Here is an 18009-nt window from a genome sequence, read left to right on the forward strand (position 1 = left end):
CACACATTTCACTTTGAGAAGACAAGTGCTGTCTCTCGCAGCGCTCACAGGAAGTCTGCAGGAGCAGGGCTTAGCCTCTCTGTCCTGACCTGGGATGCCTGAGCCCTGGGGAGAGCTTTATCGCTGCCAGGCACTTACGGAGCTAGATGTGTGATGCTGCAGTCAGACTTTCTTGAGGTCATTTCCATGTCAGCCTGCTCTCCGATTTATGATGCCAAAGGTCGCCCTCAAGTTCTTCCACTGACATGTTTTAGAGATTAGGAAATAATGTTGTGAGAATAGGAGTGAATTTTAACCCCAGGTGATTTATGAGCTGTGTTTAGGGAGCCTGCTAAATGCATAATGCATTGGCATATGGATATGTATGGGAAGACAAATGCAGAAGAAAAAGCACAGGATGTAAAGAGAGGTTAAGTAGACATAAGCATTGTGGATTACAGTTCAAAAACATGCACAAACATGTTAATTCAATAGAAGTGTGGAGAGTTTAAAAACAGTCAAAATGTTGACATGCTCTTGAGAAATTGCCATGTTCTTCTAATAGTAGTAATCCGAGGTTTGTGTTTGCTTCATTGCTTTTTGCCTGCCAGAAATGACAGTGAACTGGACCACATATTTTTCCATCTCAGATTTTAATCCATCTCAGCATAGGCTTATCTCCATCATGAGAAGCAGACAGGGTATATCGCATTAGCACTTTCTGCAGGGCAGTCCGGCTCTATCACCACATGCCATGGGGAAGCCGAAATCCCTACTCAAGGTCTGAAACAAAGAAGGGACATTTTGAATTGCCCTCCCTCTCCAAGCCTTTGGCCATCATTATTACTTTAAAGCATACGCACTTATTTGCTGCAGCAAAATATGGTTAGTGCGTATGCTTTAAAGTAACAATGAAAAAAGGTATTTTTAGCTATTTCCCTTGAGCAACTGGAAATATGACCCAGCACTATGTCACAAGCTTGTATTCTGTGGAGAGTAGTAGTCCAGAGAGCAGTCCGGAAGACTGCTGGATTAGACAAGACAACCCAGTGACCTGAACTAGGAGTCTTTAACTAGGAAACCTCCTTGAAACTGCTGGACTGACCCCCTAACAGTCTCTCCGAGACGGAGTGCTCTAGCACTCCCTGTCGAAATGTAGTAGCAGCTCTTGCTGGCTGGTGCCAAGACTTCTTAGCCGTAACTCATCTCATCTTGCCAGCTGGAGAACTCACTGCTGGCGAAGAGACCAAGAACTTCACCTGGGTTCAGGAGACAGATGTTGTTAATTTATACAAATGAAAAACTTAAAAAAAAAAAAAAAACCCAAAAGCAAACTAAACCCAGAGTGAACCTGACTCACATCTTGGCAGAGAGATGGGATATGCAAAGGGAGGGAATTACTCAGCATCTCAGCAATACTTTTTTTTCCACCGTCCGGGAAGAGTTTGTTCTCAGAGGAAGCCCCATCTCTGTCGCAGGCAAACTCCGTCCCTGCGCTGCGTGGGGAGTGCTTCCAGGGCTGCTGGAGAGTGGTGGAGTTGTTGATTGTTGATCATGGTTTCCATCTTTATGCCTTAACTGATCTTTTAGCCATGCTGGGCCCATGCCATCAAATGCCTTGAAGATCAGGACTAAGGCTTGAATTTGGCTTGGCTTAGCAGGGTAGGTGGCTTAGGGAGCAGAGCAGAGGGTAGAGCTGATGCATTTGTGGTAGCCAGGGCTCCTACCGCAGCATGCTCTCCGAGCTGGCATTTGCCAAGTGCTGTGGGCTTCATGCCCAGGTGTATCGCATAGCTGTAGTCTAGCCAAGAGATGACGAAGATATGACTAACTGCGGCCAGGTTGCTCCTGCCAAAAAGGCATGGTGTCTCTTGGCTGAGTAGCGACAATGGAAACCATTACGTGGGGATGTTCATCGGGAGAGTTTCATGTCACCAGGACACGCAGGAGTGCTCCTGAGACATGAGTTAGCTAGAGCAGCTGGGAGGCCGCTTCGGCCCAAGGAGGCTGCTCCACAGCTTCGGCAGTGTACTTTGCTAGTTTCCAGGGAAGCGCTTTAATACTCTTGAGTGTCTCAGTTTAGCTTTGTTGCTTTACTTCTAGGTTCTGGCCCAAGTGCAGATTGTGCCAGATGCAGAACATCAGCTTTCATTTGGAGAGCCTTTAGCTGGATTTGGGCTAGCCTCTACCTGAGCTTGCTCTGGAAAGGAGCAGCTGCTCCAAACCGGTGTTCAGCATGGATTTTCTCAATAGCATTTTTTGGATGCTCAGCTCTGAGGGGAGTGGCTGCACGTAGTTCCTAGCTACAACAACTGCTAGTACCTACTGAGTCAAATCCCTGTTTCTGCCTTTTCTCTGGAGACCTATTAAGTCTCAGGGAAATAGCAACCCCCCCCCAGAGAAGGGAATGGAAGTTCAATCTTGCTCAGACTATTTCACCTGGTGGACTATTTCTGTGGTGCCTGTGCCCATGGGTCTGATATTTGGGCTCTGTGGATGACCGAACAGGCAGAAGCTGAGCGGGAGTAATGGACAGTGCAAAGCTGGTCCTCTCCATCAGTGCGAACTGCAGAGGCTGAGGTGGCTGGCAACATATATTAAATTCTCATCAAAGGCTTGTGGAGGGCAGGGCACTACACTGGCAGTCTGGGCCCAAATGAAGGCTGCCATGGGTTAGTGGAGCGCCTCGCTCCGTGCAGTGCAAGAGCTTCCCCGGCACTGCTGAGCTGGGCTGCTGGTGCCACGCTACCACGTCAGCGGGGTGCCCACACTGTATTGTTTTTCTCTCCAGACAATGCAGTGCTAGATTGTAAGTAAAAATGCAAAGCACATTGCAATGTTTGCTCTTTATTAATGCACTAAGATGCATTTGGGTGGAGCAGAAGGCTCCTGGGTGACTCGGTTTCAAGCTCCGTGACAGGCTTCCACAAACAACACCTCAACAGTTCGCTGAATCGGACTGTGCGTGAGCCGGAGCCGTGTGGCTGGTGCTGAAAGGGGGCACGGAGAGAGCTCCCGCCGTAGCCCCGAGGGGGAGGCCGGCTCAGCCGGCACATGCTGACCTGCGCTGCGAGAAACACTCCAGCCGCGACCACAAAAAGCCCCTTCCCTGGGCCAACTGGGGTGAGCAGCCCTGGCTGCCGGGACACGCTGTGCTTTACTCTGCTTCGGGGGAACAGACGTGGCTGCCTGGTGCCGTTACAGCTTAAACCTTCAACTGATGACTGCCTACACGCTGCCGGGCAAACCGGCGGCAGCAGGTCCCGCAGCCATTGACTGCAGCGGGGCAGAGCCGTGGGTTTGGCCTGAGCTACGCGGGCGCCCGAGCAGGCCACAGCGGGCAGCATGGGCGACACGGGGGCTGGGTGCCCGGGAGGGGGGCGATGACTCTGGGCCGTCCTTCGGGGCGGCGCCGGGGGCACCGCAGGTCCAGGCCTGGCCGGGCAAGGGGCCCTCGCACCCGCTCTTGGCCGCTTCACCGCTCCCAGCCAAACTGCGGCAGGCCAAGGCGCAGAGCGCCTCGCGCTGCTGTGCAGCGGTGCAAAGCCAGGGCTGCCCTTGCTGCAGAGAGCTGCCCGCACGCCGCCTCGGCAGGGCTGCGCACCGGCATGGCGGTGCCCGGCCCGGCCCGGTGCAGCTGCACTGGGCGCGCTGGGGCGGCGGACCCACCCCCGTGGAGGCCGCGAGGGCCGGAGCAGCCAAATCCTGCGCGCAGCGCGGCCGCGCCCGGGACGCTCTAGCCGTCCTCGGCCACCGAATCGAACGGGGTGGCTGGCCGAGCCCACAATGCTTTGCGGCATCCAGGCGCCCCTCCCCCTGCTGCCGCTCAACCACCCTTGCTTTGCTCCTCAGCTCGGCAGCGCCCCGCGGCCCCAAAGCTCATTCACTATTGGCCAGCGGGTCTGTTACTTCTACCCCCTCCCCTGCTATTGGCTCTCTTCTGCGTGTCAGTGGAGGGCCCGCCTTCCCCGGTGGGGCTTTGTGATTCTATTGGGTAGCTTAGCGAGATACCCGCCGCGGCACGCGCTGGTTGGCTCTGCGGGCTGCCTATCGGCGCAGTAACCAGGCAGCGGGTTGGGGTGCGCCTGTCTCCACGTCAGTGAGAACTGTGCGGAGCCGGTTTCACTTGCCCGTGCCCGGCAGGACCCCGCGCTCGGCGGCCTCGCCCGGGACCGCCGCCTCCCGCCGCCGCCGGGAGGGAGGGAGGGACAGAGAGGGGGAGGGACGCGCCCTCCCCTCGCGGCGCCGCCCTGCCCGACCGATGTGTGAAGCGGCCGCCGCCGCGGGGAGCAGGCGCCGCCATTTTGGATGCGGGGGTCAGTGCCGGGCGGCGAGTGCCTGTCGCGATAGTGTCGCGACGCGGGGGCCGCGGCGGGGGAGGGGCGGCGGGCCGGGGAGAGGCCCCGGGCCTCGGCGGCGGCGCGACGCGCGTGACGCGACGCGCCCTGCGGCGGGGGGGGACGGCGTCGGCGGGGCCCGCGGTAGCGGCTGTGAGCGGGAGCTGAGCGCTGGGGGCGGCGGCGCGGGGCCCCGCGGACGGTGTCGCTCGGGGTGTTTGGAGTGGGCTCGCCCGGGCGTCCCTGGGAGCAAGGGCCTTTCGGTGGCCCGGGGCTGACCCTTGGGGTGTTGCAAGAGGGAGGGCCAAAGCCCACGTGGGATGTGCGTTATGGCTTCAGCTGGTACCGTTTTCTCTTAGTTTTAGCTGTACGAAGCAATTAGAGGGAAGAATCCCCTTCTCCGCATTTACATTAGGTTTAATTTTTACTTCTCAGTCAGTTTTGACAGCTAAGCGTCAGTCACCTTCACTTCTTGGCTCCCATGCACTATCTCATTGTTGCAGTTAAACTCAGAGATCTGCTGAGAAGCCTGTCCCACCTTCATTTCTGATGTACCGCTACTGTCATGACAGTGGTATTTATGTTTAGTGGGCCCTCTAAACGACCCAGAGTTCAGCATCGCTGGACTGCACAGTTCCTTGGCATAATTCTAAACTATTACTTCTTTTTTATTACTTTGTCCGAGCCTTAAGAGTTAGCCTTTGGAGAAGCATCCTGAGTTCCCTGATCTTTACTGCCTGTTATTTTTTTACAGAGTAGTATTTATATGAAAAAGCCAAGCAAGTTAGATTTTGTGATACACATTCATGTACTTCCCATGTGAAGTTTAAAAGGAAGAAAAGGATTTTTCAGTGTCACCTGGGCTCCTTGGTAAGCTAGTTAGTGTAACTTGTGGATTGAAGGAGGGGTGTGGTGTGTGTGTGTTCTGTTTCGGTAGCAGTATATTGTATCAGGACTTGGGTGACCGCATCTAGGTCAGAGACTATATAGATTATTTGTGCGTTATTATAAACAGTGCAAATCTAGGTCAACAGACATTTATTTTTAGATACTGCTTTTTCTTGCATGTGTACTGATTATGTCCTTTTTTGCTGTAGTTATTTATTGCAGTAGTTTCACTGGATTGAGTCAGTTACTATAGCTGAAGGCCAGAACTAGTGTTAGGAAGAAGTGACTTGATGAAAGTCTGTCAGATAGTGTCACTTTTAGTGCTAACTCTTGCTCGTTTTGCAAAAGAGTTGCAGACACTTCCCCACATGGAAGGGAGTGCGTTCTAAAAAAGTACTTCAGACTTCTTGCAGTAATGCCCAGAAAAAATGTGGCTTCCTACATCCTGGAATGTTTCAGGACAATGCATTTCAGTGATGAGCAGTGGAGTGTTTAGTGCATGTGTGAGATATTTGCAGGTGTAAATCATGTCAGTGTTTTTACATGAAAATTGCACATCTGGTATTATTCCAAGATTCTCAGAATAGTGATCATTACTGTCCACAGAACACTGCTGAAGGCTGTGACAAGCACATGGATTTTAGATCTTGCTCTTCTGTGAAATGCTCCAGTCTCTATGTTTTTCCACTTAAGTGTTCTTCAGCCTGTTAGCAGTGATGCTGTGAATGCTTGTAGCTTCCCTGTTTCTCACAGTGTGCTGGGCAGCTGCGTTGGCTTGGATGGAGCTGTCATTTTCACTGTGCGGCCTGTTGAAGTTCCAAGCAGAAGCAAAATCTGAGGACTGGTCTGCAGATTTAAGCAGATGTATAAACCCATCATCAGAAAGAAATTACTGTTTGTGTGGGATTAACTGATGAGACAAGGAGTTCAAATGCATTTGAAACTGAATAGGTGCCTTTTAAATGTTTTAATCTTGATCTTCTGCCTAACTCAAGGCAATAGAACTTCATCCATTTGTTCCTGTACTAAGTCCGTACCTTGTGTTTGATTAAAGATTACTTTCAAGAAAGGTGTCCTGTCTTGATTTGAAGACATCAAGAGGTGTAGAATCCACTGCTTTACTAGGGAATTTGCTTCAAAATTTAGTGTCCTTCAGCATTAGTAGCCTGATAACCTGTCCAACAGTTATATGATATCCCACTCTTGAGGCCATAGCCTTTTAACGTCAAGCCTGCTTTAATGGTAGGAATTTTTTTCTAGATTAAAAAAACATTTAGTGGCTTTGCTTGACTAGCACCATGTTCTCTTGTGCCCATTTGGTCATTCAGCATCAGCCTGGTAAATTTTGTAACTTTCTCTCTGCAGCTACAAAGCATGAATTTAAATCTTGCTGATCTTTTATGTTGAAAGAAGTGTTACTAAGCTCAAAAGTGTGAGCAGTTGTTTCTTGTAATTAAGATATAGTTGAAGAAATACACAGTGAAAATTGGTATCTTTAAAAGGGCTAGGCTTCAGGAAGTGCAGAGTTCAGATAAGCTACATCCATTGCTTGAAATAAACTTTTAAACTGTTTTACAGTGGTGGTTGCTGCTTTTAGTGGAATCAACAACTGTTATGAATGACTTCATTTTGTCAAAGTTTAAAGTCCCAAAGAGTTTCTGCTTTGGCCAGGTTATTCAAGTCACTGATGCTTATTTAACAGGGCACGAGATTGGCTTTCTGTTCTGTGTGGAGCTGCAGGACTTTGCATAAATGCTGGAGATGCATGCTGGTATTGCATCATGGTGAATGCGTGTCTTGATTCCCTAACACTACATCTTCCTCTGAACTTATGTATACTGGAAAAAAATGAGGCTTCATGAAGTTGTCTCTTCCTTCACTGGTACCCCCTTACAATTAACTATCTGCTGTCCTGTTTTTGAAGATGTGCTCTGTGAAAAGTGTGGTCTCTTCCTTTTGATAAATTAACTGTATTTGTCTTCACACATGAAACAAAGATCTGAAAGTGTTTCTTGTATCTCTACAGGCCTCCTGCTTGACTAGGGCCAACATGATGTTTCACCTGAGAATGGGAATGATTCTGAGGGGCTGGAGATTAATTTGGCTTATCTTTATTTTCAGGATTGCCAGGATGGTGGATAAGAACATTTACATTGTCCAAGGTGAAATCAACGCGGTGGTAGGAGCCATAAAACGCAATGCCCGATGGAGCACTCACACACATCTGGTAAGTTCTCTTGAATTGTTGCTATCTGTTCAAGCTATGGCAGAAACCATCTGCTTTAGAAAAGTCCCTCCAATTTTTAGCGCTCCTGGTAGCACTTTTGTAAGTAGAGTTGGAATGATTTTCTATGTTGTTTCATGCTAAGCAGTTTTGGCTTTTTAACTGTGCATGTGTGTGTCAGTGACTGTCAGAGGTACAAAGCTGGAAGTCTCCTACCTTTACACCTTGTAAAGGATCAAAAAAACACATTGTATTCCACATGGGAATATCATAAAGTTAGTTCAAGGGTATTCAGTAATCTTCTTTCAATCCCTGACACATCAGGAGATAGAAGTTTTGAAGATATGGTTGTTCTTGATTTAGGACAATATTTTATAGATCTTCTTGTGTCCTACAGATTACAGTCTTGATTAAGTGATGCATGAAATGAAAATTGGAGAAGTCGTTATATACATGGCATTTTTCATATGGCATGGTGTCTTCTTTTTTGCTCTGTTGTGTGGCTGCTAGCTATATTCCTGGCTGAAACATGTTAATAGTTTCCAACCCGTTTTGTTAAAAGCCACTAATACCGTTCTTTTAGGTCTAATGATGCCTTGGTCAGTTTATGGGTTCCGCAATGTAAATGTGTGTGTGGTATGCTGCGCTGCATGTGTGGGGCACTTGAAAATGTCATGTGAGTAGTAGATGGCTGTCAGCCACACAAATGGTTTCAGTCCATTGAAGGGCAGGGCCTTTTTTCCATCTGACAAACATTTCTCCATTAGTCATCATTGCCACCCAGTAGGAGGTGTGGCTGCAGATGTACACAGCTTGGAGGAAATACTCCTCCTCCTCCTTATTTTAATGCCATAAAGATAGAGTAAGGTTAAAGGATACAGTTATTTATATAAATTTCACACAGTGATTCTTTCTTCAAGATATTTTAATGGCACCAAACGTCATTGTATTTCTGTTCCAATTACAAGTTGTTGCATAGATTAACATTGCAGAAAATCCTGATGAGCCGTTTCAGTATGGTTTGAAGTAGATTTGCCCTGAAATTTATTGAAGATTGGAAGGCTAATCAGAAATATTTTTAAGGACAATAAAATGAAACCAAGATGCTCAGTCTTCAATCTGCTCTTTGATGCTTGAGCTGTACAACATTGGGTAGCACTAGAAAGAAAATAAAAATGCTTCTCTTAATTTTGATGGAGTAAGTGGACTGAAAGTGATACGCTCAACCTATGTTACTTCCTTGAAATGAAGGTAAAGTCTTTACAGATCCTTTATTAAGATATGTCTTCAGAAATGTGCTTGCTTTGATAATGACTTTCTTTGTATATATAACCTATAGGATGAAGAAAGGGATCCCCTGCTGCATAGCTTTAGCCTCTTAAAAGAAGTGCTGAATAATATAACAGGTAAGTTTATATAGTGTTTTGCAGGAATGTATACCTGGTAGGGTATATACAGATAAGTTTTATCTTTGGACCTGTACAGCAGTGTATTTTTAAATGTCTTGTTTTTTTTTCTCTGGAGATCATATACTGAATATTGACAAAATGGGCAAATATGTATTTACTTCTAGATAAATAATACCAACATGAAACTGTTTCACAATAATACCAACTGGAAACTGGTACACAAATACCACTGGTATCACTATCTGGAAACTATATATTACCTGTATGATTCTGTGCTATTTAAGAAGCTTGTGTAACTAAGACAAGCACGTAACTGTATTGTTAAGCTTTAATCAACCCAAGAAACCCTGGTATGTTGTATATCTGCTTATCCTGAGCTACTACTGCTTTTTAAACTTGCTCTGGTCAAGCTAATTTGTCATTGACACGAGAGTATTTTATATGAGGTGAATGAATCTGCTTCCTCTTTGTCATATTGGTTTTTTGTGCATTGTATAGCATGAGTGCAGTACTTGTGACTAACACCGTGTATTTACAAGGTAATGGATAGAAAATAAACCTCTCCCTGTCTCTGACATGTTTCTTCAATACACTGACGTTTGTAGTAGTACATAAAATATGGTATATTGTTGTGCATAATCTTCTGTATTTTGTTTGTGCTTCCTGATCTGTGAATGATGGGAAGAATCTGCTTGGAAATGAGCCTCCCATTATCTGTTTTCTCTTCACACACTTTGATTTGTTGATTTTGATCATCCGTTGTCAGTAATAATGAAGAACGTACTTTCCGTTTGGGTCTCTTAAATCTTGCAGTGACAGACTTACCTGGTGGCCAGTTGTGCTGGATCTGTGGGCCTTTATTGATTACAGAAGTAAAACATGTGGCTGTGATGTGGACTCTGACCAGGTTTTTGGTCCCCTCTCTTTTCCCCCTTTCCTATGAGATTTTCTCTGTTGGTAGTTTCAGGAGTGTTTGTTTAACTTTAACCTAAATACATATTTAGGGATCTGGAAGGCTAATCCTGAGCTGCATGTGGCATTCTGCTGGTTCATCACAGGATTTGTCATCTTACTGATTTTAATATTTGAAAGTAAGCTTTGGTTTTGGTCCCTTTATTACAGTTAGTGTTCAGAATTGCAAGTTTGAGATGGACTTTTTGCATTTCTACTTGTGGACTGTGCCTCTTCCTATGTCAGTGCTGAGCCTGGTAGCCCCTAAAAAATATCTTCAGTAAAACTACACTAGTGCTGCTTCTTGGTGTTGATGAGAGTTTCTGAGAACATGTGCCAGCTCTAACCTGTTATTCCTTCCTCATCTGTGGTTGCCTGTAAGTGTGGTGCCTTATTTTTCTTTGATTGGTAAACTTTCCTTGAAAAAGGAAATCTCATTTGGGCTTGTCCCCAAAATACATGACAGATGGGATTTACAGTTTTTGTAAGCTCACTCATCTTCTGTAGGATATGAACACAGTCACCAAAATTTTTTTTAGGAGGAAATGCTTCCTGGGTCTAATCTCTCTCTCCACTGAGGTAAAATTTTCTTCCAAGTGGGACTCCTGAAGTTGTTCTTTGTTGTTATTGCTAATAAGATTTTTATTAACAAGAAGTGGGAATGTCACGATACTCAAATAAATGCGATATGAGTAAATGGTAGGGACTGAAGATTATCTAGATACAATCTGCTGTTGACTTGCCTGGAAAAGTTGCAAGCCAACTGTCTGCTCATATTAGAGAAAGCAAAGTTTCACATAGTGAGAGATTCAGAGGCTCACCGTGAGTAGTAGAGGCATCTCATATGTGGTTTATGCCGAACTAGTAATTGCTTATATATGATGACAGTGTATTGATTTGACTGCGTGGGGTTCTTCTAAACAGGTTATTTCAGCTTCAATGATTGCTATTTACAGACTAATGCCTTGAGATAGGATATGGTTGCTATGCTCCATTTTTTTTTTTTTTTTTTTCCAGTTTTACACATGGAATGGTTCCCAAGCAGTACTTTGAATGATACAGAGTCTCCTGTCTCATCTTCCAGGCAATGAAAAGTCCAAGCTTAGTTTTCTTGCCTAGACCTTCCTTTCATGTCTCTTTCATTAGCTCATGGAAACACATTGCTTTTATATTTAAATTTATTCAAGCTGTAATCTTTGACATTTGAGTTAGCTTTTAGTACAGTTTTGCATTTATAGTAATATATATTATGTATTTTCTCAATCCCCCAAGAACCCGTTTTAATCTGTTCCGGATGCAAATTTCAGGCTGCCTTGTCCCATCTCCCCTCTTGCTCTCGCCCTCCCTTCCCCTCCCCCATGGAGCATGTTTGATCAGGTGTGGCAGGAATATCCACTGTCAAGCTGCGCCCTTTATATTAGTCAATATTATCCTTCCTTCCCTCCCACTCCCTTCATTCTCCTCTGGGCTTTACCAGTTGATTTATAATTTTGGAATTCTCATCGGAGTCTGTAATACAGTTTGTTCATTATTTAACCAAAACCTGTTTAATGAGCAAAGAGAGGCAATGTAAATGTTAGGCATGTTGCAGTGGAGTACCTTTTGTTCTCCTCTGAGCTAGTGGGTATTAACTCTGTCATGACTGTGGTGCTGAAATACCCTGGTCAAGGGTATAAAGGCACCCTATGCCTCCAGCAGCTAAAGATTCTCATCTCAAAATGTTGCTCCTCAAGAGTAAGTAAATTACATAACGTGACTTATTTGATTACCAAAAATAGTAAATCCTTGCCTGCAACTAACTTCTGCTGTCCCATCCCACTGTAAATACTAAATGGGCTCTTGAAGGCAGCATCTAGAGAAGATGCTGTGGCTCAGCACAAACAGTGCTGTGGTTGTGATGAGAGTAACTTCTTGCTTCTACAGTCCATCTTACTTAGTTAAGGGTCTTAGGCCTGAATTATGTGGAATGATCCTGTTGCTGTTTAAGATTCTAACAGGGAAATTTAAGTTCTGTGGCAGTTTTATGTAGATTTATAAAAGCTGTTTAATAATTTGAAAATGAACAGCATGTGTTCTGTGATCCACTCTCTCTCACTTGGTGTATTTTATGTCATTTTTACACTTCACATGCGCTGCCTATATGCTAATTATTATTGATAGTAATTGCCTGAAAAACAGACAGGAAAAATAGAGGTTCTGGCAGCTTGGCTGTTGTATAGGATAGCCCAAAACAAGTTTAACAGCTGAATGCTTGTACTAAGATAGGCAATGTAAATCTAAGTCTGGTGCGGTATCTCATATTTCCAGTGCTCAGAAAAAGCAAAATTCAGTGTCCTGACCAGATGCAACCAGTGACTATTAAACTTTGTCCACCCATGCAAAATTGAAATAAAAGTACATCTTCAAAGGTTATTTAAAAGCTGATGGAACCTTAATATTGATACCTGTTTGGATCTGGGTTCAGTGTCAGTGCAACTAAAATTTGACTTCTCTTTAAAGTAATTTCAGTATCTAGAAAAATGTGTCTGGATGTTTAAGTCGTGGTTATGCTTACTTTTGACAGTTATGTTATGGCCTTAGGTCAACAAAAGGGAGTTTCTTTTTGACATCCAGTGATAACTTGGCATCTTCCTTTTCCTTAGCATTTCCAAGTTAAGATGTCCTTGATCTCAGCAGAACAATTAACTTGGGCAGAGAGTTTTTTATAACCATATGGAAATATGAATTAATTATAAACCCATTTTTCCATGAATCTAATGAGGATTGGATTTCCCTGAATCTTGTTGTGACTGTTTGAGTCTTCAGACTATTGCAGTAAGTATGATGCATAGGTTAAATTCAGAGCAGATACTTCTGTAATAGTTCTCCTTGCTGCAGAAAGTGAAATGAGTGGTACCCTCTATTGATGGTAATGACTCTGAGCCACAGGAGTAGCCAGAGGCTGAATACTATGAAGCAAAGCTCAATTTGCTAGCCATCCAACTCACCTATTTGTGCTTTGCTCTGATTTGGGGATGAGTCAGTAACAAGGATTTTCATGACTGAGTTACTGCTTAATGGTGTGTAGGATGGCTTTAGGTCAGAAAATGACTGAATACACCTGCTTTGTACAAGTCAGCTCCGCAATGCGAGAAGCAGGTGTTTGTGGAAAGTGTGTGCATCAAGAGTCTATTTAAATAAGGTTTAAACTAGGTAAACACACCTGTGAAGAGGTGCTTGTGTATATTTTAGGGCCATGAGTGCCAGACTGGAAGGTCTGAGTCCTTTTATCCTCTAGTGGTTCAGAGTTAGTGCATTTAAACTGAAGCTGCAAAGTAAGCTGTTAGAAGCACTCTGATTTCATGCACATTCATGACATTTTAAATGAATGCTTATATAGAGGGTTCAGAAGAATCTTCTCATGGCTTATTTCAGACAAGAAGCTGCTGCAAATCTCCATCTTTAGAGGGTTGGCTAGGGCATTAAGAGCTGGCTAAAGGTCAAATGACTGTAACTGTAAGAGAACCTTTGCCCAGTGTACTGATTTAATATACTTGTTACTGTAGCCATCAGTTTTCTGGTCTGTAGATTTGATTGCACACCCATTTTCTCATGTTTGAGCTCTGGGAAATCTGACATTCGTACAGAGCAGTATTCATGTCTGAACTTTTTCTGTAAGACCTAGTTTTATGAAGTGGTAACTCACAGGAGTAAATATAAATGTATGGCCTGTTCTCAATGCTGTTGCAGCACTACTGAATAGATCTGAGAAATTCGTTGTGGTCTGTTTAAATGGAGAAATTAGAAAAATAATCTTCCGTAAAAGAAGTGTAGGAATTAGATGATATGGATATGTGATGTGTTTAGTGCTGTAATGCTTGTTACTGTGATTTCAGTTTGCAGATGCAAGTGATGCCTTATTTATTATTTATACTTTGAGCTTCTGCAGAAAGTGACTGGACTTATTAGTCAATAACAAATATTGACTAAACAGTAAGCTGGGACACTTTTCCTTTTGTTTGTATTGAGGGCTTGCAGTGTTAGCTGATCTAGAGAAGCCATTAAAAAAAAATCGCCAGTTAAGCTTCTGTCTCGCTTGCTTGCTTGCTTTCTCTTGGGTGTCCATTTCATAGAAAAGTTCTAGAAGCCTAGCTGGTCTCCTAGATCACATCTGTTTCATACGATAGCTTCAATTATTTATTAGTTATTTGAATAGTAGGTATCCATACATGTTAACCTGGTGTTTTGGTAGACCAAACAACTCAGGCTGACATTTAGCTTTAGTTGCATTCTCTCTAAAATTTCTGTGAGTTCAAAGGGTGTAAGAATAGTCAGGAAATGGCTAAAGTAAGGTTTCTTTTGTTTTTTTCTGCATAAATTTTAAATCAACCTCACTCTAATTAGTGGATTGCAATGCAGTTTTTGTCTATATCAAATCACCTGAGACACCATACAGAAGAGTTAATTCTTCTAATATTTTCTGTCACCTTCTTATGAGAAAAGATGAATGTTGTCAAATGCTTTGCTTGCAGGCTGAATCCGGACTACTTGATTCTTTCATATTGTATTCAGACTATGCAGTAAAAATTGTCATTAAAAAAAAAAAAAAGTTCCTAGTCTTCATGAATGCAGGCATCCTTCCAAGTGCAGACAAAATGTAAACCAATGCAGTGTTTTTGCTTTGGAGCTGCAGGTAATTTCAAATACTGTCTGAGAGGGGTGAATCTTCCTTCTAATCTCATTGTAGCATGGAATGAATCAAATGGCCATCTTAAGTCTGAGATCTTTGAATTTCTCCTAGATAATAGCTTTCTATTGATATCTTTGGCATAGGATTTCTTTGTGATACTGGAGAAATTGTAAACCAGACTTTTTCCAAGGGGTTGCTCATTTTGTTTCTTACTTTCTGAGTGACATACCTGAGGTGACACTAGTGACTCATGGACTTTCATTGACAGAAGCACTATGCCATAGCAATTCCAAATGAGATCCGTGAAAGTGGCTTTTTGTGTGTGTTAGTGTTTTTAGGACACGCTTTATATTTAAAAACAAAGTACATTGGGGGACCTGGGATGCAAGTTTCTCAAGCCCAGAACTAACACCAAAATTGAAGGAATGTGTTTGATGAAGGATAGCTGTTAGTATTTGTGAAGTTTGCAGATGCGCTATGGGAAACACCATAATCTTGTTACGGGCTTTTCTTATTCTGCATTGTGCAGCATTTGGGCAGGAGTGTGTGAATAGTCAGATGTGGGGTCATTCTGAGCAGTAATCGAGTCTGTTGAATTGCTCACTGAGCCCTCCAACATGGGGTGCTACATGAAGTCAGAGTCCTGGGAATGGAAAGCTTGGAATTGAGCGATTGTATAATTAAGACTGAACAGGCAGAAAGGGCTAAACTGAAGTTGTGTAGCAGCCTTAATCTGAGAGCTCCCTAGCTTTTGTGTTTATCCTTTTTTTGCTGTGTTTCTGAGTGGAGCATGTAAAGTATGGCTAAGTAAGAAATACTGAACAAATTCAAAAGAAGTGGAGTGTGACTCTGGGAATATCTAGAACAAAAAAAACCAGCAGGAGATGGCCTTGCCAGAAGGGTTTCTTCATTTCCCTTCAGATCAGGATGTCTGAACTGTCCCTTTTGCTGTCCAGCGCAACCATCATTGCAATATCACCTTAGCATCCTTTTAGTACAGTTCTTTGGGAGTCGTTTAAGACTAGAGCTTGAAGCTTAACCCTGACTCCCGTCTGTGTGGCTAATGACTGGCAGGTACAGGCAGGAGGTGGTGCTGTTGGAAGGAATTGTTTCCTGACCCCTGATCCTTAGGGACCCTCGGATTTAGATGGACAAGCGCTCCTGGCTGTTGCTTGGCACGGTTCCCGCAGTGTGCTTGTTCTGTAACACCAGCCTTCTGTTGCTGCTGCAGGGCTGGGCTCTGAAGAGCTGCCACATGTGCACGGTGCGCAACTGACTCCCTCTTGTTCCACGCTTGTTGAGCAATTACTTTCCCACTTGTTGGGCACTCCGTTATTTCCTTCAGTTACTGCTTCTGTGTGAAGTGGAGCCATAAAGGAAATGGCCTGATGTACATATATTAGAAGGCAATAAATTGCAGTTTGATTTGGTAGAAAGGCAATGCCAGATGCTTTGTTAAAGTTAAGGATTCTCTTAAGTCATCCATGCAGGGTTTGTTCCAGGTGGCTCTGGCCATGCTGTTTTTGTCGTGGTTGCTTGAGATTGAAGCTAAAAGAGACTGGCTTATTAACAAACTGCAAGGATATTCACATGATAGTAAAAACCCTCTTGAAATAGGAGTGTACATTAAATTGTTGAATTCCAGTAGGAGTTGATTAGATATATAGCTCATCTCCTGTGCTGTCACCCTTCCTTCTCTTTACTGCCCCCTCTTCTTGCTGAACTACTGCCATCTAACCTTTTCAGAAACAATGGCTGAAAGGTGGTTTGCTTGAAAGCAGCAATGCTTGTGTCAGAAGTGCAGATGCATGTTTATGTAGTTACCTAATATGTAACAGGACTGCCAAGAAGTCTTGGTCGTGTGTACACAACGTGCATGCTGAAACATTCCTCACCTTGACGAGTTTGTAGCTTAAGAGAGTGAAAGCAGAGAGAAGTCGTTAAGTATATAAAGTTGTAAAGTTGTTAAACACTTGAGAGTTTTTCTTTTTCTTCTTCTTCTTCTTCTTTTTTTAAATGACTACCTCCATTTGTCCTTCAAACAAGCCATCATTGGCTGATCTCTGATACGGGTTATAGCAAGAGATGAATTTTAAGGAGAGGTTTGAAAGAAGATTCAATCGGGCAGAATGTCCTGTTTTCAGGAATAGTGCAGAGATATGTGATAAAGTGCTTCTTCCCTGTGGTCAGTGTGGGAGACAAAAGCCAGCAAGAAGAGAGGTAGAACTGGAGGGATTCAAAGGTATGTATAAAGGTAGCCAAATAACTGGTAACAGATTATTATTAAAATAGGAATTTCATTGGTTAAGGAACGTTAATAATGAGGAATGTGCAATTGGTAGCTTGTGTGTTTGAAGTGAACTTGCATGAGTTTTTTTTCTTTCTAAGGTAACTTTGCCTAGCTTGTCTGCTATCTAAGTGTCATAGGGTGGTTTCCCACTGAAGTTTTTTTGTCCTTGGACAAAACATTTTCTTCCCATATGTTATGAACTTTCTCATGGTAAGTTCATAAGAAGAGTTTTGGATGGATAGTGAAGATTTCACTTTGTAATTTGCCTTTAGAAAATAATACAATAAAGCCACTTTGACCTGAAAACAGCTATAAAAATTTCCAGCTGCATCCAGTGCCATGAAAACTCCTGTCATATTTTAGATGACAGGACTTTAACTTACCTAACAGCACCTCTAAATGCTACAAAGAACAGAAAGTTTGGTATATATTGCCGATAATGAAGTAGCTTAAAGGTAGGGTCTGAGGATTTGTGATATGATGGATTTTGATGTGAAAGAAGTGGAAATGTCATGTCACAGATGAGTTTGAAGTGCATTCATTTCCTTATTTGTGTTCCCAGCAGATATCTTCTGGGGAAAAAATTTTGAGGGTGCATTAAAACCTGTTAATAGTGTGAGGAAGGCTAAAGCATGGCTGAGTTACTGTAGGTATGTAAATTTTCTAGAGACAGACATGAATACAAGTCATCACAGAATTATAAGAAATAAACCTCACCTTGAGAAGCAACATTTATCAGCTAGTCATAACAGTTGTTGTGGAAAACTGATACTTCCACATTACCGTTGTATGATGTGCTGTATCCACGTGATTTGGAAAAGCCATTGTAAGTGTTAAAGCAACCTACTCTTTCTTTAAACTCCTCTTCTACTTAAATTAACCAAGAAATGTCAGAATATAAGGGCATGGATAGATGATTGCAGCAACACAGAGACTCTTCATCACTTCAGCTTCATTAAATGAATGTGCCTGTGCTCTTTGCATGGTGTAATTATGAGGTTAAAATTGCTGGTTCAGCTGCTTTTGTGTTCAGTCGCATCATGGAAGAAAGCAGAGGTGTATGGTTGTGTGACAAATGAGGAACAAGGCTAGAGATTAAGAGAAGGAAGGACAATTGGAGAGAGGCTGAAATGCAAAAGTAAAAATATGTTAGCTTAAGGCTTGCACATACATGCAGTGGAGCTAAAATTTAGGATGATACTAGCTTTAGCTATCTTGTTAAAATCTTTTAGCTGATAAACTACCTCCGTGATAGTTTATGC

General features: G+C 43.5%; 1 protein-coding gene across 5 annotated transcripts in view; it reads left to right on the plus strand.

Moving 5' to 3' along the window:
• The first annotated feature begins 3999 nt into the window (after positions 1 to 3999).
• GBF1 (golgi brefeldin A resistant guanine nucleotide exchange factor 1) overlaps positions 4000 to 18009 on the plus strand; it is a 111286-nt gene continuing 97276 nt past the window's right edge. For 2 of the 5 annotated variants that reach the window (XM_026094903.2, XM_026094904.2), the window contains exons 1-3: positions 4001 to 4295; positions 7326 to 7431; positions 8768 to 8834. In XM_026094903.2, the coding sequence (XP_025950688.2) occupies positions 4288 to 4295; positions 7326 to 7431; positions 8768 to 8834 (181 nt within the window). In that variant the 5' untranslated portion in view covers positions 4001 to 4287. Of the gene's footprint in view, positions 4296 to 5070; positions 5187 to 7325; positions 7432 to 8767; positions 8835 to 18009 lie in introns of those variants that run through there. The other 3 variants (XM_064513939.1, XM_026094905.2, XM_064513940.1) reach the window with 3 other exon arrangements.

Source organism: Dromaius novaehollandiae, chromosome 6 (assembly GCF_036370855.1).
Source record: "Dromaius novaehollandiae isolate bDroNov1 chromosome 6, bDroNov1.hap1, whole genome shotgun sequence".
Taxonomy (NCBI): domain Eukaryota; kingdom Metazoa; phylum Chordata; class Aves; order Casuariiformes; family Dromaiidae; genus Dromaius; species Dromaius novaehollandiae.